Raw genomic sequence first — 25,849 nt, 5'->3', positions numbered from 1 at the left:
GCTCTCCTTTGGTGATACACTGAAATGTGTTTCTGCACTCGTCGACTCAGGGGCTGCCGTGAATTTAATTCACCAAGGTCTAGTAGGGGAACTCCTTATCCCTACAGTACGTTGTATACCCACCATTAACATTACTGCTGTGGATTGTTTCATACAGAGATCACATCTCTTTATATCATCAACTCACCCAAGTATCCTCTCATCCTGGGTCATCCATGGCTGGCTATCCATGATCCCATCATCTCCTGGAACCAGGGTGAGTTAAAACAATGGTCAGATTATTGTCAGTCTTATTGTCTTCATATCACAGTCACCATGCCATGTTGGACTACCAGCGTCGAAAATCCTGAGAACCAAGCTCAGGTCCAGGTCCCGAGGGAATATTCTGAATTCTCTGAGGTATTTAGCTAAATCAAGGCTACACAATTACCCTCTCATCGTCCATGGGACTGTGCTGTTGAGTTACTACCCAACATGGCACCTCCTAGGAACAAAGCCTATCCATTATCAAGACCTGAAACCATGGCCATGGAGACTTATGTCGAAGAGGCTTTAGCTTCGGGGTTCATTCGTCCTTCCATCTCACCAGTTGCAGCAGGCTTCTTCTTTGTTGAGAAGAAAGATGGAGGGCTCAGTCCATGCATTGACTACCGTGGACTGAACACAGTTACAATCAAGTACAGGTACCCACTCCCTCTTGTTCCGTCTGCCCTGGAACAACTACGTAAAGCACGCATCTACACAAAACTGGATTTGAGAAGTGCATACAACCTGATTCGTATCAGAGAGGGAGACGAGTGGGAAACCACATTTATCACCACTAGGGGGCACTATGAATACCAGGTGATGCCTTATGGCCTGGCCAACGCACCAGCTGTGTTCCAGTCATTCATCAATGAGATCTTCAGGGACCTCTTCAACAGATGTGTCATCGCCTACATTGATGACATACTTATTTACTCTCAAGATAAAGCACAACACAAAGACATTAAAATGGTCATGTCCCACCTGCTGAAACACCAACTCTATGTGAAAGTAGAGAAATGTGAGTTAGATGATACCCATACAAAGTTCTTAGGGTATATCATTAGCCATAGAGGTGTTGAGATGGATGACTCCAAGATCAAGGCAGTCACGGAGTGGCCAAGACCCAACACTGTTAAGGAGCTACAACGTTTCCTGGGTTTTGCGAACTTCTACAGGAGGTTTATCCGCAACTACAGTCTCATCTCTGCCCCCTTAATGTCTTTGCTCAAAGGAAAACCATCCAAGCTACCATTGACTCTGCTCCAAAATCCTTCAACACCCTCTAGACAAGTTTCACGACCGCCCCCATTCTCAAGCACCCAGATCCTAACCAACCATTCATTGTGGAAGTGGATGCCTCAGACTGCAGCATAGGGGTGGTTCTCTCTCAACACCATGGTAACCCTGGAAAACTTTATCCTTGTGCTTTCTTTTCCCGTAAAATGAACTCAGCTGAAAGGAACTATGATGTTGGAAACAAAGAACTACTCTCAATGAAGGCTGCGCTAGAAGAGTGGTGCCACTGGCTTGAAGGTTCTGTCCATTCCATACCAACTATAAGAACCTCGAATACATCAAGGGAGCAAAACGTCTTAATCCACGACAAGCCTTATGGTCACTCTTCTTCACAAGGTTCCAATTCACAGTCACCTACTGCCCTGGCAGTAAGAACTGCAAAGCTGATGCTCTCTCCCATCGTCATGATCCCCTTCACAACACACCTCAAAATGAATCTGTACTCCCAACTTCTGTCATCTCACCCATAAGCTGGGACATCATGGAAGAGATCCAAAGAGCCCAACAAGCAGACCCTGCACCACCAGAATGCCCTCCAACAAAACAGTATGTACCACGCACTCTACGCTCAAGAACAATCCAATGGATCCATACCTCCCTCAGCACTGGACACCCTGGCATCCAGAAAACTATAAGCCTGGTACGTAACTCATTTTGGTGGCCTTCAATCATTAATGATGTCACTACATATATTAAGTCATGTCAAGTTTGTGCACAGTCAAAGACCCCTAGAGAACTGCCAGTCGGCCTTCTACAATCACTGCCTATCCCTCAGAGACACTGGTCCCACCTGTCCATTGACTTCATTACAGATATGCCAAACTCCAATGGGTATACCACCATTTTTGTTATCACTGATCGTTTCTCTAAGCCATGCAGACTAATCCCAATGAAAGGTCTACCCACTGCCATGGAGACTGTTAATGCTCTTTTCCACCAAGTTTTCAGGATCTATGGTCTTCCAGAAGACATAATATCTGACCGGGGACCACAGTTTACCTCCAGAGTCTGGCAGGCTTTCTGCAAACAACTAGACATCAACGTCAGCCTCACATCTGGTTATCATCCTCAGGTAAACAGACAGGTGGAGAGGCAGATACCTAAGGTCTTACTGCAGTCGTGAACAACAGAGGTGGAGCGACTTCCTTCCATGGGCGGAATATGCCCAGAACTCCCTCACTCACTCCTCTACTGGACTCACTCCCTTCCAATGTGTGCTGGGCTACAAACCTCCAATGTTCCCTTGGTCAGGTGAACCCTCTACAGTGCCAGCGGTGGAGGATTGGATCAGGTGCGAGCAGGTGTGGGACAGTGCACATGTCAGATTGCAGCGGGCCGTCCGGGCTCCAAGCTGATCGATGGAGGCGTCCCCACCCCGACTACCAGCCTGGTCAGAGAGTCTGGCTATCTACACATGACCTCAAGTTACGGCTACCCTGCAGGATGCTCAGCCCCAGGTATGTTGGTCTGTTCAGAATTATCAGACAGATCAATCCTGTAACTTATCGACTGGAGCTTCCTGCTAACTACCGCATCTCTCCATCCTTTCATGTGTCATTGTTGAAACCTGTCCACCCAACTTCTGGCCCCAGAACCACGGATCCTGAGCCTCCTCCTCCACTGGAGGAGAACATAGTCAGAGAGATCATAGACTCACATCGTCGAGGGGGCCAGATGTAGTACCTGGTAGACTGGGAAGGTTATGGACCAGAGGAGAGATCTTGGGTAGCCGCCAAGGACATTCTGGACCCATCATTGATCCATGACTTCCACTGAGCGCACCTAAATTGTCCTGCACCACGACCAAGGGGACTACCCAGAAGAAGAACACTGGGAGTTGTTTGTGGGAGGGGGTCTGTAATGAGTGAGTCTGGTATCCCATCAGCCGACCACCAGAGGGAGCCCTCTCCTGAATACTGACACTGTACCATTTCTTCTATGGTGACTTCCTGTTTGCATCATATAAATAGCCATGCTTTTCCATTGTTACTTTGCGAAGTATTGCCAGTTTCACTGCCTTACCAAGTGTTATTCTCATTGCCTGTTTATTGCCTACTTGTTATGACCATTGTGCCTGCTTTACTGGATTACCGATTTTGGATTACTGTTTTGCTCTGTTTGCCTGGTTGGACTGACTACCTGTGTAACAACTACTTTGCCTGCTTCAATGATTACGTCTGCTGATTGTAATAAACTTCTTGCATATGGATTCTCCCTTCGCCTCCAAGTCGAGTCCATTACAAGCATGGCCTTTCTGTGGAATCTTTCCAGTGATGTGGTCATGAATATTATGGAGAAAACAGTTTTAACATGACCATTTTCTCCAAATGTGTAAAAGCTTCATGAATACTCAGTTTACACTGATCATGTGAGTTGTAACACCTCTTGATTGGTCAACTTCAGGTAGATCGCCAAATCAGCTCGAATTTTTAAAACATCGAAAAAAATATTCTGGAGGTCGTGAGCTGCTCGTAAGCCGCTTGGCTCCGCTCGTAATTCCTCTCACACGATGCGAGCCACGACCACACGAGCACCCATGATTTCCATGCAATCTTTCCCTACTGGAAAGAATCAGTTGGGAGCTCGCACGACAGCCGAAAATCGCACCGTTTACGCCCGCCTTTATAGTCCCATTTCCTCCAACAGAACCAACTATTATCTACAATATACTGTATATGTATATACATGAACTAAATGTACTGTAATATAACCCCAAATAAATTAAATAAAATACAATGCCTTGCCCAAATCACAGTGATTATACAGTAAGTAAATTTTACCACTGCTTCATGATATGCTGAGTGAGTCAGATGGGAATGAATGTAAAATGCATGGAACCTAGTGGGGAAGTATCTAGTATTAAAATGATCATAGGATCACTTCCACATAATGATCAATTCAGTAGAACTTTAGAATTTGTGAGATTCTCTGTAAATGATAACTTCCAAAGTTTCATGGTCAGTGTACTGAAAAACACTATTGATAAAAAGCAAGTAATCAACTTCCTCCGACAAAGTGGTGTAGTGAGAATAACCCTGGCATCAACTGATATGAAATGGGTCTCACACAAGACACCAAAGTATGTGGTGATTTTTGATCACACTTCACTTAAGGTGTATGTGTGTGTGATTATTAATATCAGACGGCCCCTCCCTCCATCCTTGGGGCACCAGCTAAGGAGTTTCACCTTAACAGTAAAAGAATGATCCAAATGGACCATTCAATAAATTAAAATTATGTAAACTGGAGGGAGTTGTTCATCTGAATAACATGAAGGATTCAAGAGCAGCCTAACCCTTTAGAGCTCTTCTGTATCAACACAAGGAACACACAGTTGTAATAAAATTATTTTTATTTACAAAAAGATAAACAAGAATAACTAACAAAAACTGCAAAATGGTACTAATATGTTAAAGAATAATATAAATGAATACTGAAGGTAAATAAAAGTGCATAGGATGGAAAGATGCAAGTGGTTGAATTGGATGTAGCAATGGCAAAGTATGACTTATGGAAAGATAAATAGCTGTTTCCATAATAAGGTGAAAACCTTATTTCCATATAAACAAATAACTCAAAGATTATTTGCAAGACATTTGATACACAGGTTATGCAATCTAAAGAACATTAGAAAATCATAAACTGATAGTATACACTAATGCCAAGGTCTCAGAAAAGAGGTTTAGTAGTGATATTTGGTGACGGCGATGTCTTCCACTGGTGCTCAGGGCCACGTTACAGTGGAGAAGGAGCTGGATTCCATTTCAACAGCCTTGGACACGAAGGAGCTGAGGAATGCTGATCTCCTAGTAGCAACGAGATACAACCCTTATGTCGGTGCTAGATTCATCATCTGGAACACGCAGATGCACGAACCTTGAAGAGAGGATATGCTTGTCAGAGCTAAACCTTGTCGCTGTAGCTGGTATAAGGACTCCGAACTTGGCGTTGCAATAGTCTCTTGTAGTGAGACTTGGTACTTGGTCGATCTTCTTCTGTCTCTCTGATGGACACTAAGAACATTGGGTGATCTGTTATCCTCTCTCTTTCTGTGAAGCAGAGACTTAGCTCGTTGGATGGTTTGTATTCTGTTACATCTCATACCACTCAGGCCAGAGATTCAGAATGTTCATTATTCTGTTATTGCTCCCGAACTCAAACAGCCGGGAACTCAACGTTGATTATTATTCTGTTATTGCCTCCCTCTCGTAGAGTGAGGCCAGAACAGAGAAGTTTTATAGAAGTGTATCCTGTTAACAACCCTCTGGATGGGGACTCAGGACATTGATTAGTGTTATCAAAGTGTATCCTGTTAATGACCCTCTGGACAGAGACTCAGGACAAAGGTGTGGCTGTCGTATGCTTTATACCTTCCTGATGAGGAGATTTCAGTTTGGCACTTCTTATTTCAGGGTTATGATTGGCTGCTGACATCGGAGGGGGCCCACCCAGTGTGGCTCACCCTCCCTTCTCTGTGTGGAACATTTGCATATTTTAAAGTACATAGTTAGAACAATGTCTTTAAAGTCTCATCTATGCATTGTTTCTTTTTCAAACCACTTCAAAAATACTCTTGGCATTTTTCTGAAGATATAGAGACCAACCATGATATTGAAAGATTAAATATTATGCATGCATTCATATATACCTTAATAGTTCAGATTGTGTGTATTGTGTTAATCAAACAACTGCAATTTACATAAACAGTTCAGTGAACAAACATGGTGTAGATGTTTTGCAGTTGAAGTCCATTTTTGGAGTAAAAGTTTGTGTGTAAAGATTTGTCTTTGTGGCTTCTTTGTTTCAATTTTTGCCACATGGTAAGTTAATGCTGCTTTGAGAGGTCTTGAAGAATATTTATGGTCTTTATCTCAGTGCTGGTCTTGGGACAAACCTTAGGATGGGTTTTGAGAGGTTGCTAAGAAACCACTCATGGACCAGTAAGAAGTCTTTTCCAACGTGTCCAGGCCCTTACATCCTGAAGTTTCTAGTAGTTGTCCAAGCAGCTTATCTGATGGCTGTGCTTGGAATTTGTTTGTGTTGGTCCTGCCACAATCCAATCAAAATGGAGCCACTCTTTACCTTGACAGTTAGGGAGGGGCTTTGCCATAAAGTGGCTCCTGGAATGTCATCTGGTTTAATTGTTCACCACAGTGGTTTCATTATTCCATTGTCAGTAATAACTGTACCCTTATTTCTAACCCTGATCTTAACACTGCCACTATGACAAATCTTTACTTCAGTTTAAAACCTACCTTCACCATGAAAATAGCCAGTAAAAACAGGATGTCTAGCTGGCAGTGATCTATAGTAGAGGTTATGTTGTAGAAAAAGAAATGGTAAAACACAGGATATGACTATAATAGACAAGCAGGCTGTCACTGAATGGGAAAGAGGATGTGGAAAGATCCCACCTACTGTCCCAAATGCCCCGTTAACGTTGCATTTATTTTAAAGTTGGGAGGAAAAGGCTGAATGCAGAATAAATCTGTACAGCTAAAACAGCAATAGAATTTAGTTTTCTATATTTCTATTTTTTAAGTTTTTGGAGCAAGAGTCTGAAGACTACCACACATATTTTGACATCAAATGGCACAGGTCTAAAAATAGTAGACTACAAAACTTTGTCTTGTCAGGTAGTTCTACAGCCAATAAAATTTAGTTAATAAAGATTAAAGCAGCTTACAATTCTCATGATATTTACATTTATACACCTTGGAGTTGCTAGTGCCATGGTCTACCAGTTGAGCTAATATATTTCTCACTGCTGTGAGAAAATGTGCTAAGCAGAGTCCATGTGGATGTAGTGGAATTTATTAAATATTTATTGTGTTTGACATGGTTGTCAGGGTGGATTGAGGTGATGGTAGCCTAATAGTTACGAATCAGTGCTGATAACACAAAGGATTAGAGGTTCAATCCCTTTATTTAGAAGACTTTATTGCTTTTACATCCAAAGGCATTTAATTTTAGATGCAATGACCCTGTACATTCTGTTGTGTAAACTGCCTTGAATGAAAAATAATAAAACTATTTAACGAAAAATATATGCACCCAGACGCGAAATGCATCATGAGCAGACAGCTTGCATAGTAAAAAATCACTTTAATACAGCCAGCCTGAACATATATCTCTTAAATACATTTCAGTGTACTCATAAAACCTTCATATCGGTGCGTTTTTCCTTCAACATTCTTTTTTCCCCTTCATTCAAATATTAAAGTGTAAAATTGATGGGACCATTGACAAAAAGTAAACAAAGTACATAAATCACACAGAAGTTCCAACATTCTTAATTTTCCATCAAGAATCTTCTCAACCCTAAACAACAAATAAAATGTCTAAGAAAACTATGGCTAAAACAATGCAAGATAAATATCTTTCATTTATTCAGTGAACAGTTTTCACATATACACAGAGGTTATAAAGGCATCATAGAAGATTCTATAAAATATTCTGACTTCATATCTTATGATCCAGTGACAAGATATCAGTGATTCATTAACAATATCAATTCATTAACTCACCAGCTGCAAACGCATCTGCATGAGTTTGCTCCATTCTGGCTTTGAAATCTCATTTTAGTGTTCAAACTATCCAAAAAGAGAACTTGATGATACATTATGCATCATTACACATGAAAGTAGACATCACAATGGTAGTGTAACCAAAATGTATCATGGTACAGAAAGAGATCTAATTAATAAAGCACTTGTATATGAGTTAATGCTATGATGCCAGTGCATACATCCCATGCACTTAAGTTAACAAAAATCAATTTAATACCTCTGTTAAATATCTTTCACACAAAATGTTTTATTTGTTCCATGATGCATAACAGCATTTTTTTTTTTTTTCCATCTTTCAGGATATGCAGCTTTAGAGATATTTCACCCAAAAATGAAAGTTCTGTCATCTGTCATTCTTCCTCGGAAGAAAAAAGTAATATTGGTTTGGAACAAAATGAGGGTAAATGATGAAATTAGCACTTTTTGGGGGTGAACTATTCCTTTAAGTTATTTTGCAGCAACTTACTCAAAACCTTCGTTCAATAATCTTTCACATACAATATTTCATCACTGACATAATACATAACTATTTAATTGCTATCTTTCAGTATGTGCAGCTTGAAGTTATGAACATCTCAGTACATCTGTAGATATATGTAGGATCACAATATACACTACTGGACAAATGTTTAGGGTCACTTACTCATTCTTCATTATAATTTTTTTTTTTTTTCTCCACATTTTAGAATAACAGTAAAGTCGTCATAACTAGGTAATAACAGAAATGGAACAATATGGAATTATGTTGTCATTTTCTCAACCAACTTCTTGAGGTATCACCCTGGGATGCTTTTTAAAAAGTATTGGAGTTCCCATCTATGCTGGGCATTTATTGGCTGCTTTTCTTTAGAAGTCTGTCCAAATCATCCATTTAAAAAAAAAAAAAAAAAAAAAAAAAAAAAATATATATATATATATATATATATATATATATATACATATTTGTAATGAAATAAATGTATATGTTGGCACAGTTATATTTTTGTCTACTAAACTCATTTCAAACATTTAAGCATAAGCCTTTAGATCAAAAGGTTTTTAAGAGCAAGAGAAACATTTCTGTCAAGTGACCCCAAACTTTTCAATGGCAGTGTATCTCTATAAATAATGAGTGTGTAAATTGCTGCACTGTTAGCTACAGACTTGTCCTGAATTCTCTGTAGAGAAACCACTGTCTGGGATAAAGAACAGCCCTGAGAGAATGCCATGGGAGTCAGGCTGTCTACATAAACAAGAGGACAAGGAATGAGATTAGCGTTATGGCATTCCATGGAATTTCAGAGCCCCTCCGCATACCTTCATGTTGACCGAGACTCATTACTGCCATTCCATAAGCCATCATCACCTTGATGGTGATCACAATGACACTTCTTACAAAGGTAGATAACCCTATATTTTCTCATTGATCTAGAGGTCTCTGTGAAATGTGTCCTGCACAAGATGAAATGCTCAGACAAAACAATAAGGAAGCAGTTGCAGACTGCTGCCCTTAGGTGCATTATGCTTTATAGACTGATCCAAGGTCAGTTGTGCAGTTGCTCATACTGGCAATGATTATTATACGTGAGCACAATGTTGAGCCAAGGACAGAGATGTGGTCATACAACATATAAAACAAATTCGTAGCAAACTAAAAGGTAAAATATAAAGGCATGCAGGCCCCACTTTCAATTAGGTGTCTTTAATTACAGTGTATTTATATTAAGCATTTGATACATTGTACTTAATATACATACAAGTTATTACACTGTACATTTAGGTTGGCTAGATGGTAGCCCTTATTCTGTGAAAAGCATGTAAGATTCACATACGATGTCCATATATTGTTTATTTCGAGGCCCGTAGCGATTCTAAACCTAACCTTACACCTCCCCCTAATCTTTACCCCTAAAGCCCAAAATATATTTTGATCAGACGTGAATGCTGAGCGTCCACGTACAGGATGTCATCAGCAGAGCGCGCAAACACTGAATGCACGCAGCCCGATTTTCCTAACCGTGCGTCTCTGAACGTGCAGAATGCGCCAGGAATTATTTGCACTAATTAGTAGGTCCACAAGGTGGCAACACTTACATTTGTAGCTGTTGCTGTCATGAAGTCATGAGAGCATGTATGAGGAGGTCTGGAGATACCTGCATTTGTATAACTCGAGTCTGAAGAAATATAAAGACATCTGTATGGGTCTAAATTCCTGAAGAGAAAGTCAGGTGTCTCATAGCAGTCGTAGCGTGCATTCGGCAACCGCCAGTGTATGCTGGCACAGTTATATGGAGTATACTTTGACAGGCTCGCGTTCAACTGTAAGCAGACGCTGAGCGTTCACGTAAAAATGGAAGTATACCTAGGGCTTAACCCTCACCTGCACTCTACCCCTTCCCCTAAACCTGAACACTACCCCTCACATTTACCCCTAACCCTGGTAGCAGCAAATGTTGCTTCGGTTTTGAAGAACACCACATATGTACACAATAAGTACATTGTATTTTTTGAATATAAAATACATGGTAGATAAAGACACCTATACTATATATAAACTGAAATTGCCATGCTCGTAAAACTAACTGATATGAATCAAACAAGAACATATTTAAGACATTAAATGTTGCCCACTTCCATGACTGCAAAGACAGCTTTTTAGAGGTATTACAGTATAGTTTTGACTTTGGTTTCTGTTAAATGATTTATCATGGTTCTTTTGTGTACAGGTCCACAAATACTTTACAATGCAATCTTTTAAACTCATTATGGTACTACAATAAAATAAAAATAGTGATTTTAATCATTTGTATAATTTTAGCTACAAAATAAGCACAATCAGTGGTACTTTGCTATAACGGCAAAATATGAAATCTACAAAAGGTTAAGCAGCACAAAAGTGATGTCAGTTTTATTGACAGGTTCAAAGCCACTTTTGACCTGTCTTCTCCATGCATACTGATTTTTTCATTGTTGATGCCTGGAGAACCTTGTGCTCCCGTCTGACATTATCTCCTGAAAACTGCTGGAAAATGGAGTGATCATGGAGCGAAGGTTAGGTTATTCAAATGAGAGTAGGTCGGGGTGGGATTCCTCATTCTCCAAGCTGAGGGTTTGGTAATCCACCATTCCGATTCCCAACAATTCCCCATCAGTGACGCTAATGCGGCAACCCCCTTTTCCTGGACACGGGGTGGAAGCCATTCTAGTTTCCGAATTGGCCAGTTTCTGTTTTGGGTCCAGACTGTCCTTGTGAATGAGATCTGGAACAGAAAACAGTGGCTGTGACTGATCTACGTCCTCAGCAGTTTTCTCTTTTAGCCCATCTGTCACCACAGCTTTGGGCTCCTTTTTTAGCTCAAAATTGGGCTTCTCCATCTGGCTGTCGACATGGTCACTGGGTTCTGCAAGATTCTCTAGGTTGGGCACATCAGGGTTCGGTTCTGGCTGAAGCTGCACTTTATCTTTGGATATTAGGGGAGTCTTGTCAGGTGAAGAGATGAAGGACGAGTCTGGGGAGGCTACCACAGGGTCAGAAGATATCATCATGTCCTGGGTGGTCTTCAGGGCGCGTGGAAGACGTTTTTTGCCGGTGGGAGGTGGGGGATCTAACCGAGGGAAGGAGTCCAGAGAGATGTGACTGAGTGTGAGAGAAAAAAGTAGTTTCAGATAAAGAGTAATACACATATTGAAGTAAAGATAGCCAGTGAACCAAAGCATGCTTCAATGACTTTGAAAGATCAAAGCAAACACTGAATTTGCATGTTCTTTAACATATGGTGGTATAATATTTTACTTTTGCAAATATCAAAGCATTCCAAGACTAATATCATTTCATAGTGATGTTCCAGGCCTTTTCCTTTTTAATACAAGAAGAGTACACTTAATTTCAATACATTTCATTAAAGGTAGGCCACATGTAATATCCCTGCATAGATCAAGTCTATGGGGTAAGGACGAAAGTAAGCCACAGAACAGTCTTACTTACTAGTTTATAAGAAGAAAGCTAGGCAACCCATACTTTGCAGATCTTTGCAACTTTCTCAGTCTTTTTTTGTGGGAAGGACTTTCGGATGGTCAGTAGTAAATAAGATTTAACAAATAGCCAAGAAGTTGGATGCAGTGATGTCACTGGCTACACCAAATCACACAATATGCTCGTGGTTAATTAGTGACAGATTCTATTCTATATATAGTCAATTTCTTGTACTGTTGAGCTTACAATAAAGAGAACCATGAAGTCTACCATGATAACTGCAGAATTCCCTCAAGAATGCAATATATCGGTTTAATAATAGCCTTATTACAGAAGATAAGCAGTTTGGTTATTGTAAATGCACAATTTCCTCCACTAGATTATGACAGTGGAATTTGCACTTGGTTTGATATGAATTCTGATGGAAGCCATAAAGACAACCTTTGCTAGTTCAGTTAATCTCTTAAACTTTATTAGCCTTGTGGGGTAAGACGTGTAAAACACGTCACTCATTCATAAGCTCTGTTCCAAAACCTAGTGAGCTGGCTTGCTGCCTACATAAGCAGCTGCTTTCTAAAGGCCAAAGTATACTTCAGTTGTCCACGTTGCTGATCGCTCCGCGCACAGTATGCTTGATGCAAATTTTAACATCAGCATAGCCGTGCGGCCTGACCGCGCCACCCAGATTTTCTTGACCCGTGGATGCTGTCCTTGTCTGTGCACATGCACCGGCCATTGACTGTACTAAAAGAGTTTCACAAACCATAGTAATGTGCATGCGTCAAACATGTTCGTATTCACTTGCGGTCAGAAAAGTATACTTTGGAAGGCAACGCGGTCGGTTGGCGCAATCCGTCCTGGAACAAGAAGAAAGAAAAAAAAAGTATATCCGGGCCTTAAGGCAGCATCCTAACCACCATGGAACCTCGTAACCGATTTGGAGCTCTCTACATAGACACCCACTCTGTGTGCCACTTAAAGTGCCACTTCAATTGAGTGGGATGTTAGCATGTTGCCAAGCTAAAAACATGATACTTTAATGAGCCATAAAATACATGGCAGACACAAATACTGTGTAAATTAACCCATTTTAATTACACTGAACAATTTTTCAGTAGTGACTTAAATGTTTATTTATATATTAATTATTTGCTAATTTCTCCCGCCTTGTAAGGCAGCGTAATTAAGATGCCTAAATTTTGGAACAGCCTTAACTGAAAGAGTGCCTATGTTGTCAACAGGTTTTTGGAAAAGAGCAATAGTGTTTCTTTTGCATAATTATGAGCATATGAACATTATTTCTGTAAAATAAAAAAGTGAACTAAATTTAAATGTGTGCATAAATAGGCAAGGAATGTATATACCAAACATCACACACAACTAATAGGATTTCAGCCAATTAAACCAAACCCTCTACACAAACAAAGTTTGCCTGATGCAACATGTACGTTATAGGTTGCTGATAATGATGGTAAAGGCAGTTGCTATGCATGGCTGTCTGAAAAGGCTTTTTTCCCTCTCAAAGAGATGTCAGTCAATCTCAGCAGTAACTCATGGCCTGTTCATATAATAACAGAGTTCAAAGACATTTCTCCTGTTCTCACATTCACTGTTGAAAGAAATGATATGAACTGCCATGGAGAAACATTATCGCTGGTTTGAGCCATCTGGGATGATGACTGACAGTCTCTGGGGACTGAATGTATGGATCAGTACACATGTACTTGACTTTCATCTTTAGGGCCTGTTAGAGGCCTTACACAGGACAAATATTGAAAGTGCAAAATCAAACCAAGGGATATGGAAAAAAGTGACATGGTTTTGCCATTAAGCATGTTCTAGAGGTTCAAGTTTCTAGTTGTTTCTCTTTTATTGCACAATCTTTGGTCAAAATGCTTTAATAGCAATGCAATCTGGCATTTTTCAAGTGTTACTGTACAGTGGGGTCCAGAAGTCTGAGACCACTACTGTAAATGCCTCTATTTTGCATTTTTCAAATTTAGTTTTTTTTTTCCATTGCAGTTATTCTTTACAAATTATATTACTAGCATACCAATTTAAGTGAAACGTGAATTTTCAGCAACATCAATAGTGGGGTTTCATGCTTCATTTTCTTACCAGAATAATCATTCAGTGGATAATGAAATATTTCACTTAGCTTCTAACAAATTAACAAAAACAGGTCATTTTAATTGTATGTTGGTTCTATTTTGATGGGTCAAACTGATGTATTCAGCATAAGTGGACGACTGGTGTGCTGAAAACAGTCCAAGTTCAGGGTAGCATTTTGTTTACTTCCTAGCATTTATTACATATTTATTAAAAGGGCAGTGAAAGGTCAAAGGAAATGACTGGGGAGAGAAAGAGGGAGAATCTGCAAAGTGAATGGAATTTAAAGACTATTGAGGTCAATACATTGATACATTTAGCTGTGTGTTAGTGTGAAATCTTTACCTACTCCCTGCTGTACTGTGGCTCATCTCAGCCAGGCTGGACCACACTGCCTCCACGTTTTTATTGACCTCCGTGACTCCGATGTCTCCGAGGCTGTTGGCATCTTTTCGTCGAAGTAGGTCGTTTACTTTTGCTCCCATGGCTTTGCCCAGGTTGAGGGCATTTTTCAGGTGCTGACTGCCACCTGTCTTTGATCCTGCCAGAGCAGAGATGTCTGTGTTTCCCGCTGGACGAGAGTTTTGCTTGGGCTGTTCTGCAAAGTTCGAGTTCTCAAACATGCTTTGGTCCACTAGAGAAAAACAAAAAAAACAAAAATGGGTTAAGACCATTAGAATAAGTGAGGCACAAGGGAGATTTACCGTATCTAAAATAAAACATCCATTCCACATAAACAAAGCCTTTGCTACATGCTATAAATCACACAACCAATATCTTATATTCTGGAGATTCTCAGTCACAGGATTTTATACAAAGCATGAGGTAGCTGTGTTTTCAGTAGCATTTGTGCAGGCGTAAAAGCAATACTTCTTAAAACTTCACTGGGAATGAAAGAGAAACTGTTGTAAAGCAATTGATTTAACCTAAAATCATTTTTTATAACTTTCTAAGATCCATCATATTTTTTTTCTTTTTGTGCACAATGGTAATCAAGCATTTTACAGATCAAATGTGCAATAATGGACCTGATCACATGCAAACAAAAAGGAAAAACCACAATGACAACAATACTGGTAGAAAACAGCTGAGCATTTGTATAGAACAATTCACAGTTCTTACCTCAGAACCATTATTTCATGGGTAGCATTCAAGTGACAAAGAGAGCATGTTTTATTGTTTTTTTTCTAAACATATTTTTAGTCAACAACAGTGCTGTGCACCATACAGAACTGAATTAAATACATTTCAAATTCCAATTCAATTCCTGAATTATTTGAATTTGAATTGAGGCAGCAAAAACAATGCAGCATTGTAATTCGAATTTGAATCTAAGGAATTCAAATTAAAATTCAATGATTAGCATAATTAGTCACAATTATCTAAATATTTGTTTTGTCCCAAAAATTGTGTTGGACTATTGAAATATTTCTGTTTTGTGAATGTGGATTTCAATTCAATAAATTCCTCATCCTGTCATTCCGATTCAAATCCCAGTTTAACATCCTGTGGGGCGTGGCCAATTCAATTCAAATTCTAACTCATGAACTGAAAGGGAGCCAATCCTTAAATTCGGAATTTTGCCCAACCCGACATTATAAATATATTATATTAATTCCCAAAACATGTACAATCTTCCAAATAGGATAATGTTGAAACTTTTACCTTCAAAAGTTGACTGAAGAGAGGAACCCCAAAAGTACAAGAGAAAGAGAGAAACAACAACTTGCCATGCAAATAATAAACGGCTGACAAAAGTAACCCTGACATGGTGTTCTGTTTTCATTTCTACTTCAATTCAGGTCATTCAAATGCATTTACAATAAAAAGCTGTATATTAGTCTGGCTCTAATCAAATGCGAATTCAAGGAACTCTGATGGCATTTGATGTGGCATAGTTATTTCCAACTTGTTACACTCAGACAGTTTTAACACTCACTTATAAAGAAGAAGGAATTCTCATTAGCTTGTGAAAGTCTCTAACTGATGACAAATGTATGGTTTACTGGGCCATACACAAGACTAGAGAGGCTTTTCAACACAAACATAGACAAAAAGGAAGTTATTTTGATGCTGACAATATCTTGGCTCAGCATGCAAGGCAAACAGATGAATGGGGAGAATCTGCATGCCAAAAACAGCATGTGGCTGTCATGGTAATGAAGGGGAAAAAAATGACAACAAAAAACCCACAGCTTACCACATGTGACTGGTATGCCTTTGTTTTCCAGGCACACCACTGGGAAACAAGAAAAGCTTTAAGCATTCACAAGCATTGATCTTCAAAATGTCAGTCATCAGACCAAATTAATTTGACTATAAGCCTTAAACAAGAAGAACTGCTATACTGAGCTCTCTGGAGAAAACATAGGAAAAACAGCAGCCAAATGTTTGTGAATTCAATTGACTGCACCATTGCACATATCGATTAACAGAAGCATATAAATATGGTCCTCTAACATTTGAAAAACATACAATATTCAAGAACTGCATGTTACACTTCCTGTCAGAAGTGGGCGGTTCTTGGCCAGAAAAAGCTGCGAAGTGAAACAGACTTTATGCCGCAAATCAAAAGTCTGGCTTCGTGTCAGTGAGGAGGAGAGAAAGAGAGATTGAAGAGGTGTGTATAACAAATCATCAAGTTCAAATTTTGGCTGTGAAGTGCTGATCATCCATTCTCATCCTTCGCTAGAGGGCAGGGTATTAATTACAGACATGTGCTGTAGCTTAAGGCAGCAGTTTAAAATACCTCACTGAGGCTCCACCACAGTAGCAAAGGCTAGTAAGGTATCTGACACGGTGCTATTCTGGGCTTGTTTATGAGCTGCTGTCTGCTCCTGATGTATCCCAGCAAGAGGGAAACATCTGGACCCAATGTTGTCCAGCCAGCACATAGAGAACATACACACTCGAGTTGTTTACATGTCAAGTGTACCGTGCAAACTAAGGGTTGTTGGGTAGCACTAGTCACTGGAAAATGTTAAACATTCTCATAGTCTCTCTCCAAAAACCTCCATTGTATTCCGGCTTATTAGCAGTTTATTATCCAACCTAGTCTCATAGAATGAACATTACTATAACTAAATTTTTGCAAACCGAGTTTTACGTGCAACTTTCTACGTTTTGCTGCAGTTTCCTGGAGAAATTAACACTAGAGGCGCTACAACAACTGTGTGTTTTATTCACTTTCACACAAATCACGGGTACTATGGCTGTTTAAGACTTTATAAAACACGTATTTTCCGCTCTATTACTTACACCCTGCTATGTTATTATATCAAAACACTTAATCCAATGCCTCATTTAAAAAACGATACATTTTAACTCTAACAGACCCACCTACATTTACACACTTATTCCAATGTTATTAACTTCCACGATGACTCACCTGATATAGTGTTGGATATTACACTCAGTGACCCACCCTCGAGCCCAGCCAAGGATGCTTGAAACGAAAGTGAAGCGAAAGTGCAATGGAAGCGACACGAAATGAAGTGGTTGCTTCATGTCGAATTTGCTTTTAAAACACTATCGGTTAGGTTTAGGTGTTGATTTAGGGTAAGGATGTCTGTTTTGTTCACCTCTTATTTATCTTTTTTAACACTATTGTTAAGGTTTAGGTTAAAGTTTTAGGTTAGGGAGGTACGTTTTACTTATTAAAACATCCATCTAATATCCACCTTAAAATCTTGTCTGATTACAACATAATTTCCCTCGCTTTTGGCACCCCCGCTAGACGTTTCACTGGGAAACTGCAGCCAAACATGTAATAAAGCACGTAATTTTGGTTTGCAAAAATGTTGCCATTATTACGTAAATTTCATGTGATCAGGCTGTTATCAGAACAATTTCTATGGATACTGATGAAGGAAGAATTGTTCGGGAAACCTGTTGGAAAACAGTCATTATTTTTCCAACTCCATTTGGTGTCACAAGTGCTGCAAAAATAACACATTTAATTACAGTTAAATAACACCTTCACATAATTACTTTTTTAACATAGTAAAAGCTAAGTAACAAGAAAAAGCAAAAGTTAAAGCCATTGTTAGTAGCACAATCTATAGATGAGTAGCCCTATGAAAAACAAACAAAAAGCGAGATGCACTTCTGTCAAAGATACCTAGTTGACTACACAAAAGACAGGAGTTTTTTAACGTAAGGGTTTGAAACCAAGAACTGGTTCTACTTCAGAACCGGTTCCATTTTTCTGGTTCCAAAAAATAAAGAACCAAATGATTTATGACTTTTGATTCAGTTAATGGTTCTCGATCTTGCATTTTTCTGCCTGTGTGGATAGAACACTGTACCAAAATACTGTCAATGTTTCCGGCATTGTACTTAGAGCACGACCAGTATAGCCTGATTCCCGCATGAATGACTCTTGAATCTACAGCGCAAAACATAGGTGCAACTAGTGCAGCTCAATTCCTTAACGAATGACTCCTCTGAGCCAGTTCCTTTGAATCTAATTCCTCCTGTTTTGTACTTCCACTTTTTCATCTCTCCTGCTCTACTATGTGCTTTCAACACTTCCCACTGTCCCTCACATTTCCCCCACTCCCCCACTCATGCTACAAACACAGGAGACAGCACAATACTAACATCTTGCGCACTGTCTCCACTTCCTCTACTAAACCTCTCTCTCATTCTATCAGTCTTTGGAACTGACACTCAGCTGTAAACAAAGCTGACTTAATTCCTGTCATTGCTAGCCAAACAGGTTTCAACATCCTAGCCTTGACTGAGACCTGGATTCAACCAGAGGACACAGCCACCCCCTCTGCCCTCTCCACAAACTTCACTTTCTCTCACACTCCCAATCAGATTCGGAGGGGTGAAGAAACAGATTTGCTTATGTCCAATACATGGAAATGTATGCCTCTATTCTCTTTGCGTGACAATAACTCCTTTGAACTGCATGCCATTACTATCTCCAATCCTGTAAAAATCAATTTTGGAGTTATATATCTTCCCCAGGGAGGAGCTGGATGTGCTAAAATCCTCCTTCCCTGAGGATGGCAGCCCACTTGTGGTCCTCTGTGATCTCAACATTCACCTGGACAACCCTCAGACTTTCATACTTTGCTTGCCGCATTTGACCTCAAACGCCTCACAACAGCAGCAACTCACAAATCAGGTAACCAGCTGGACCTCATCTACACACGTAACTGTACCACTGACCGTGTTCTTGTTACTCCACTACACACTTCTCTGCTAAGAGAAGTCTCCACTGCTAAAACATCATACTATCAAAACTTTCACATCTCTCCTCTGCACCCCTCCTCCCCCTCCCACATCCCCTCTAACAGCTCATGACTTTGCCACTTTTTTTTCCACAGACAAAATAACAAACATCTGCAGTCAATTCTCCACACCAAAAAACCCACAGACACCCATCACCAACACACAACCCATTCCTACCCTCTTTTTCTCCACTCTCTGAGGCTGAGATCTCTAAACTTCTACTCTCCTCCCAACCTACTACCTGTCCCCTCAATCCTATTCTCTCCTATCTCCTCCAGGCCATTTCTCTTTCTATCCTACCTGCACTCACACACATTATTAACATTTTTCTCCTCACTGGAACCTTTTCCACTACATTTAAGCAGGCTCGAGTAACCCCACTGCTTAGGAAACCCACACTAAACCCTGCACTCTTTTACAGAAAATTACAGACATGTCTCTCTTCTCCCCTTTATGGCAAAAACACTTGAACGAGTCATGTTCAAGGTCTCCCCTTTTCTCTCCCAGAACAACCTGTTAGACAGCAACCAAACTGGCTTCAAAAGCAGACACCCTCTTGACAATGGGCATCATGAGAACCGCACTCTGCTGGTTTGAGCCTTGCCTCACAGGTAGGTCCTTCAGGGAGTCTTGGAGAGGAATGGTGTCACACAGACTAGCTACTGAGGACCTCAGGGTTCAGTGCTTGGACCCCTCCTCTTCTCCATACACATGACATCACTGGGATCTGTCATTCAGGCACATGGCTTTTCTTATCATTGCTATGCCGAACTCTACCTCTCATTCCAGCCTGGCGATCCTACACTAGCTGAATGTATCTCAGCCTGCCTTGTAGACATCTCATGCTGGATTTAAAAACTCCATCGCCATCCGAACTTAGCAAAGACAGAACATCTCATTGTTCCAGAGAGCCCAGCTATACAACATAACTTCACCATTCAGCTATAGTCGTCAATGATTACACCATGCAGGACAGCCAGAAATCTTGGGGTTGTGTTTGACTATCAGTTGAACTTCACAGACCACACCTCAAAGACGGCCTGATTTGCACTGTACAGCATTAGGAAGATCATACCTTTGCTATCTGAACATGCTACACAACTTCTTGTCCAAGCTCTTGCAATATCTAGACTGGACTACTGCAATGCTCTTCTGTCAGGACTTCCTTCATGTACAGTCAAACCTCTGCAACTGATCCAGAATGCAGCAGCACATTTGGTTTTCAAAGAGCCCAAGAGAGTGCATGTCACACCTCTCTTCATCGAACTGCACTTGCTGCCAATGGGTGCTTGCGTCAAGTTTAAGGCATTGATGCTTGCTTACAGAACAGCCACTGGTTCCGTGACCCCCTATCTACACTCACTATTCGAGTCTATGTGCCCTGAAGAAGCATGTGGTCGTCAGGTGAAAGGTGCTTGTGGTGCCATCTCAGAGGCACAAAATCACTTTCTCGGACTTTCTCTTCCACTGTTCTTAGCTGGTAGAACAACCTTCTGAACTCCACCAGAGCAGCTGATTCTCTAACTAATTTCAAGAAACATTTAAAAGATGCACCTCTTTCGTGAGTATTTGACCCAATCCTACTAATACACTAACTGTCTTTTTTCCTAAAAAAAATAAATAAAATCTCACTCCATTCTTCTTTCACTACTGTCTCTCACCTTCTTTTGTGGGCAATTTAAAACTTTGTATTGCAGCACTTCTCATGTTATTGCCTCTTTATGACGAATCACTGTATTCCATTTTTATACGCTTTGGATAAAAATGTCTGCTTAATTAATACATGTACATGAAACATACAGCATGACTGGTGTAGCCCAACTCCAAAACGAATTACTCATATGAGAGCAGGTTCTTTTGAATCTATAGTACACAACACATACAACACCACTCTTGTCAGCTGGTTCACTTTTGTGAATCAAAAACGTATTGAACCAAGTAATTCATTTCGGCATATTCTCGTGAGACTTAAATCAAAGAAATTACTGACTGGTTGTTCGTATGACAATGTGTAGTTAAATATACATTATGAATTTTCATTTAATTAGTGATATTTTATAAAAAATAAATTAATGAATAACGCATCTTATTTAAAATGTCGGTGCAACCTCAACTTTTGAAAGATTCTGTTCTGTTTAAATATGAAATGATCATCATTTGATAACAGACTGCTAAGGGCAGGTGGCCCTAAATATAATAATAAGTACTAAGAAGTACTCCTCAGAAGTAATAAAAAAAATATGAATCGTTATTGGAACCAGAATCGTTCAATTCCTTACTATTCCCATCCCTATTTAATGCAGAGTGGATAAATAACTCAATACAAAATACAAAGGATTGCAATAAACGATGCAGGGGAAAAAAGGGCAGTGATGCACAAAGTGTCCAACTCTTCTAACAGTTTAACAACTCAAAAGAAACTGTGCACCACTACATAATCCTTTGATTTAATAATGGTATTAGGATTGGTTTTTCCTGCAATTAATACAATCAGTTCTAAAGAGCCTGTTTACACAAAGGAAATCTATCATTCTTTGTTGAGAAGAGGACGTTATTTCATTGATGGACAGACTTAAATAATGAACAGCCTGTATCACTAATGGAGATGCCTGAATAGTAATCTCAGGGGATTCTGTTTTGAATGTCTTCACTGTGATGTTACTATTGAAAATCCAGCGTAGCTGTTACTGAGTCAGATCATCCCTTCAAACAAATTACTGCTCAATAGTCCAAATTTTCAGTTTGTAAAAACATTTTTGCAATCATGTCTGTGCAGTCATGAAGTCTCAGGCTTAAAAACGAAATGTTAAATTGCAGAAAATTTGTGACTTAAAGCAATATTCTGGTTCAATACAAGTTAAACTCAGTCAACAGCATTTGTGGCATAATGCTGATTTCCATCAAAAATAATTTAAACTTGTCCCTCGTCTGTAAAAAACCCCACAAAATCTGCGTTACAGTGAGGCACTTACAATGGAAGTAAAAGGGGTTAATTTTTGGAGGGTTTAAAGGCAGAAATGTGAAGCTAACAATTTTATAAGAGCACTTACCTTAATTCTTCTGTTAAAACTAGTGTATTATTTCAGCTGTAAATTTGTTTAAATCTTTCACTTCTATTGTGCCTCACTGTAAAGCAGATTTCTTATTTCTTTATTTTTTTATTTTTTAAAGAAAAGGAGGGACAAGTCGAAATTAATTGTGGTAATCAACATTATGCCACAAATGCTGTCGATTGAGCTTAACTTGTATTGAACCTAGAATTTTCTTGTAAATCTAAACCTGGTCACAATGACCTGTAACAGCACAGAAGTGTTAACTTTTCAAATATAAAATAAAGGATTTGATTGCTGAATAAGAGATGTTTATTCTGACCATATAGGACAAGAGAAGCTGTATAAAAATAAATCTATGCATTGTGATGAAAATTCAATGCACAGATTAAAGAATTTAATTCAGATTATATGCATTCCAACGTATTCATTCCAGTGTGTTCATTTCTTGTCCAAAATGCAAATCTTGTCCTGTTGTTAATTGTACAAATCCACTAAATCCATATCCAGATCTTCTGGGATACATTCGACTGGCTGTCCAGTTACATCTGAGCCTTCCGTATATTTTTCAGTATATAATCTAAACTGACCGAAATGTGGCCAAATTACAGATTTCATAATGCAGTGAATCATTAAATACAAAATCGTAATCTAGCCTAATTGAATCGTTGACAGAGCAAATATTTACACCCCTAGCCAAGAGACCACCATCTACAATATTTTAACACTTTGGAGAACAACAATGGATAAATGAAACAAGCTTTACCCATTATCTCCAATGTGCTTGACCTAAGAGATGTTTAGGTCAGCAGAAGATGGGTCAAACATCAATATTTCATTTGAACCCCCTTTCAAACATGAATCTTTTAAGTACAGAGGCTTGGGGATGGGGAAAGGAAAAGCTGTGATGCATATAATGAAATTCAGTTAGGCCGAATTAGAGGGTCAAGGTGGAGACTCCATAGCTCATAATGGATTTACACCATGTGACTCCGTTATCAATCCCACCACTAACACACATAAGGTGGAGCACTGGTAACAATGAAAGGGCCCTCATATTTTTAGCTTTGTTGAGCTCTTTTGGCACATTAATTTCCTTTATACTTAAAAGTATAGTTCACTGAAAAATGAAAATTTACTAACCCTTATGTTGTTCCAAACCAGAGTGACCTGTATCACCATTAACTTTCATTCAATCTTTTTTCTTCACAATAAAAGTGAATGGTGATTGAGGCTATCATCTGCTTTTGGAGTTAGAAAAAACTGTTTCAGCAGACTAAAAATTGCAAATGTAACAGGAGACAATGGGCTGGTGTGCCCTCATTTTCATTTGAATTCAAATAAATATTTAATCAAAGACTCTGTCACGTCAGTGTCAAGCATGAACACACATACAATGCAACTATCTGCAACTTTATCTCATAAAATGAAGAGGTTTGTTTTAAGTAGACTATAATGACAGCTTTTCCACTTAATCAGCAGCTGTGTGTCTTGGAAGAATTAATTGGAACCTGACTAGCCAGAATAATAGCAAATAGCAAAATGTAGCTAATTAATTAATGTTTTTTTTTTTTTTAATGGGATTTGTTTTATTTAAATGGTGTGTGGCCCTTCTGTTGCAAAAACAAGCTCAAATCAATGGAACTTTAAAGAAAACGTCACTATTTTTCCTTATTCCAGTCAAGTGCAGCAATGATGAAAACAAGTCACTAGTCAATACAAAGTGCCAGAGCGCAAGCAGGGTTCAATGGCTCAGGGCCAGTGTGAGAGAGTTTTGGGCCAGTTGACTTGCCCCATCGGGTCACTCTTGCATTGTCACTATGTCATTTATTTAAAAATGTGTTGCAAACTTAAAATTGCCAAATGTAATGTTCTTCCATGATGATGTTGTTATGAATTATGCTAATTTAAAAAGATCACCAAGGTAATGTTATTTAGCTGGCTAACATGCATGAGGTTTTGTCAAAAATGCAAGAATTATTTGTGATACTCTTGGGAGCATCAGTTAGAATTGGTAGAACATTTCTAAAATAACTGTATGCTATTGATGTATAGCAAAATAGTGTTTAAGTTTATAGCTGTCATGGAGTTACATTATTATTATTTTTTTTGTCAAGATGACATCACATTTAATTAAAAATATGACTTCAGTACTCAATTCTGGGTCTGATATTTCTGAATAATGACCACACAACTGGGGATGAAGTGATATTTCAACAGTCACCTGGGTATTGTGAGTACTCTTTCCTACTTCATGTATCACTCTGCGATCTTTACAAGTAAGCTAATAAAATTAAACTCAAATCAATATTTCATGTACATTTATTTATTTTTTGGCAAGTAGTTGTCTAAACAGTGGGATAACGAGCAGTTAGATGGCGATATTCACAATATAAACATCTTACAGAACTCGGCAAACCAGATGCGAAATTCAGCTGGTTCTGGAGTTCTGTCTCTTTCCTCTCTCATAATAAAGTAAATTTGAACTCAAATCAATATTTCATATCCAATTAATGATTTACTTGGGAAGTAGTCATGTAATTAGTGGGATAACCTACAATCAGCTGGTCATTATCACAAAATAAACTCCTTCAGGGTGATACAAGACAGGGTGATGCTGACCACCCTGTTGGGGTTTATTTTGTAATAATAACTGGCTGACTGTAAATTATCCAATTTTTTATACATATATGTTGCAAAAAATTATATTTACCATATTATGGCAGGGCCAGTACAAATCAGGCCAGCAGAAAAAAGTCCTTATTGTTTAACTATGCCAAGACTTCACAATTAACACATTTTCACATATCCTTTTAGGTCCTTATGTCCAATTTTGTAACCTTGAAAGGAAGTAGCTTGAGGGTTACTGACTCTACAACTTCTACAATAGATGGATAAGAACACTTCAAACCATCAAGTACCTTGAACATTTTGGGAAAAATACATTTGTTAAAATCTTGTTGCTTTATTTCCAGAGTGAGGTGGGCTTGAGCATGAGCTTTTAATTCAATGGAACTGTGTTTCCAGCAGTTTCTCTCAGAAGTATCAGCTGTGATTCCTGGAATCACAGGACTGAAGAGCTTATAAAGTTCTATTCATCATCTTGTATTAAGTTATTTTGCAATATTTTTCCTTTTATTTTGATGCATTGTACCTCAGTTTAACTGAAGTCATAAACACGTATGGCATAAGCACTTATACTTCGGTCAGATGCGAATGCTGTACAGGATGCGTAACGCAAATGTAGTCATCAGCAGAGTGCTCGAGCACTGAACGCGCACAGCCCGATTTTTTATAATCGGGCATCTTTGTACACGCAGAACGTGCATGCGCCTGGAATTATTTGCACTAAATAGTGGGTCCACGAGGTGGCAACATTCACATTTGAGCCATTGCTGTCATGAAGTAGTGCTAGAAGAAGAAATCACCGGTAAACAACAGGAGACGAATGTGGAAACAACAACAGTGGATTTGCAAGAGCAAGAGCGTGTGAATGAGGAGGTTAGGAGACACCTGCATTTATATAAATCGAGTCAGAAGGAAAATAAAGACATCTTTATGTATCTAAACTCCTGAGGAGAAATAGTCCAGTATCTCACAGC

The 25,849-nt window shown here is 39.2% G+C and overlaps 1 protein-coding gene across 3 annotated transcripts in view; it reads right to left on the bottom strand.

Moving 5' to 3' along the window:
• Positions 1-7,238: 7,238 nt before the first annotated feature.
• LOC127445640 (carboxyl-terminal PDZ ligand of neuronal nitric oxide synthase protein-like) overlaps positions 7,239-25,849 on the bottom strand; it is a 204,553-nt gene continuing 185,942 nt past the window's right edge. For all 3 annotated transcript variants that reach the window (XM_051705844.1, XM_051705845.1, XM_051705847.1), the window contains 2 exons: positions 14,299-14,587; positions 7,239-11,508 (listed from right to left, as the gene is read on the bottom strand). In XM_051705844.1, the coding sequence (XP_051561804.1) occupies positions 10,929-11,508; positions 14,299-14,587 (869 nt within the window). In that variant the 3' untranslated portion in view covers positions 7,239-10,928. The remainder of the gene's footprint in view (positions 11,509-14,298; positions 14,588-25,849) is intronic.

The sequence above is a fragment of the Myxocyprinus asiaticus genome, chromosome 9, assembly GCF_019703515.2.
Source record: "Myxocyprinus asiaticus isolate MX2 ecotype Aquarium Trade chromosome 9, UBuf_Myxa_2, whole genome shotgun sequence".
Lineage (NCBI taxonomy): Eukaryota > Metazoa > Chordata > Actinopteri > Cypriniformes > Catostomidae > Myxocyprinus > Myxocyprinus asiaticus.
This window is presented reverse-complemented; position numbering and strand designations above follow the sequence as displayed.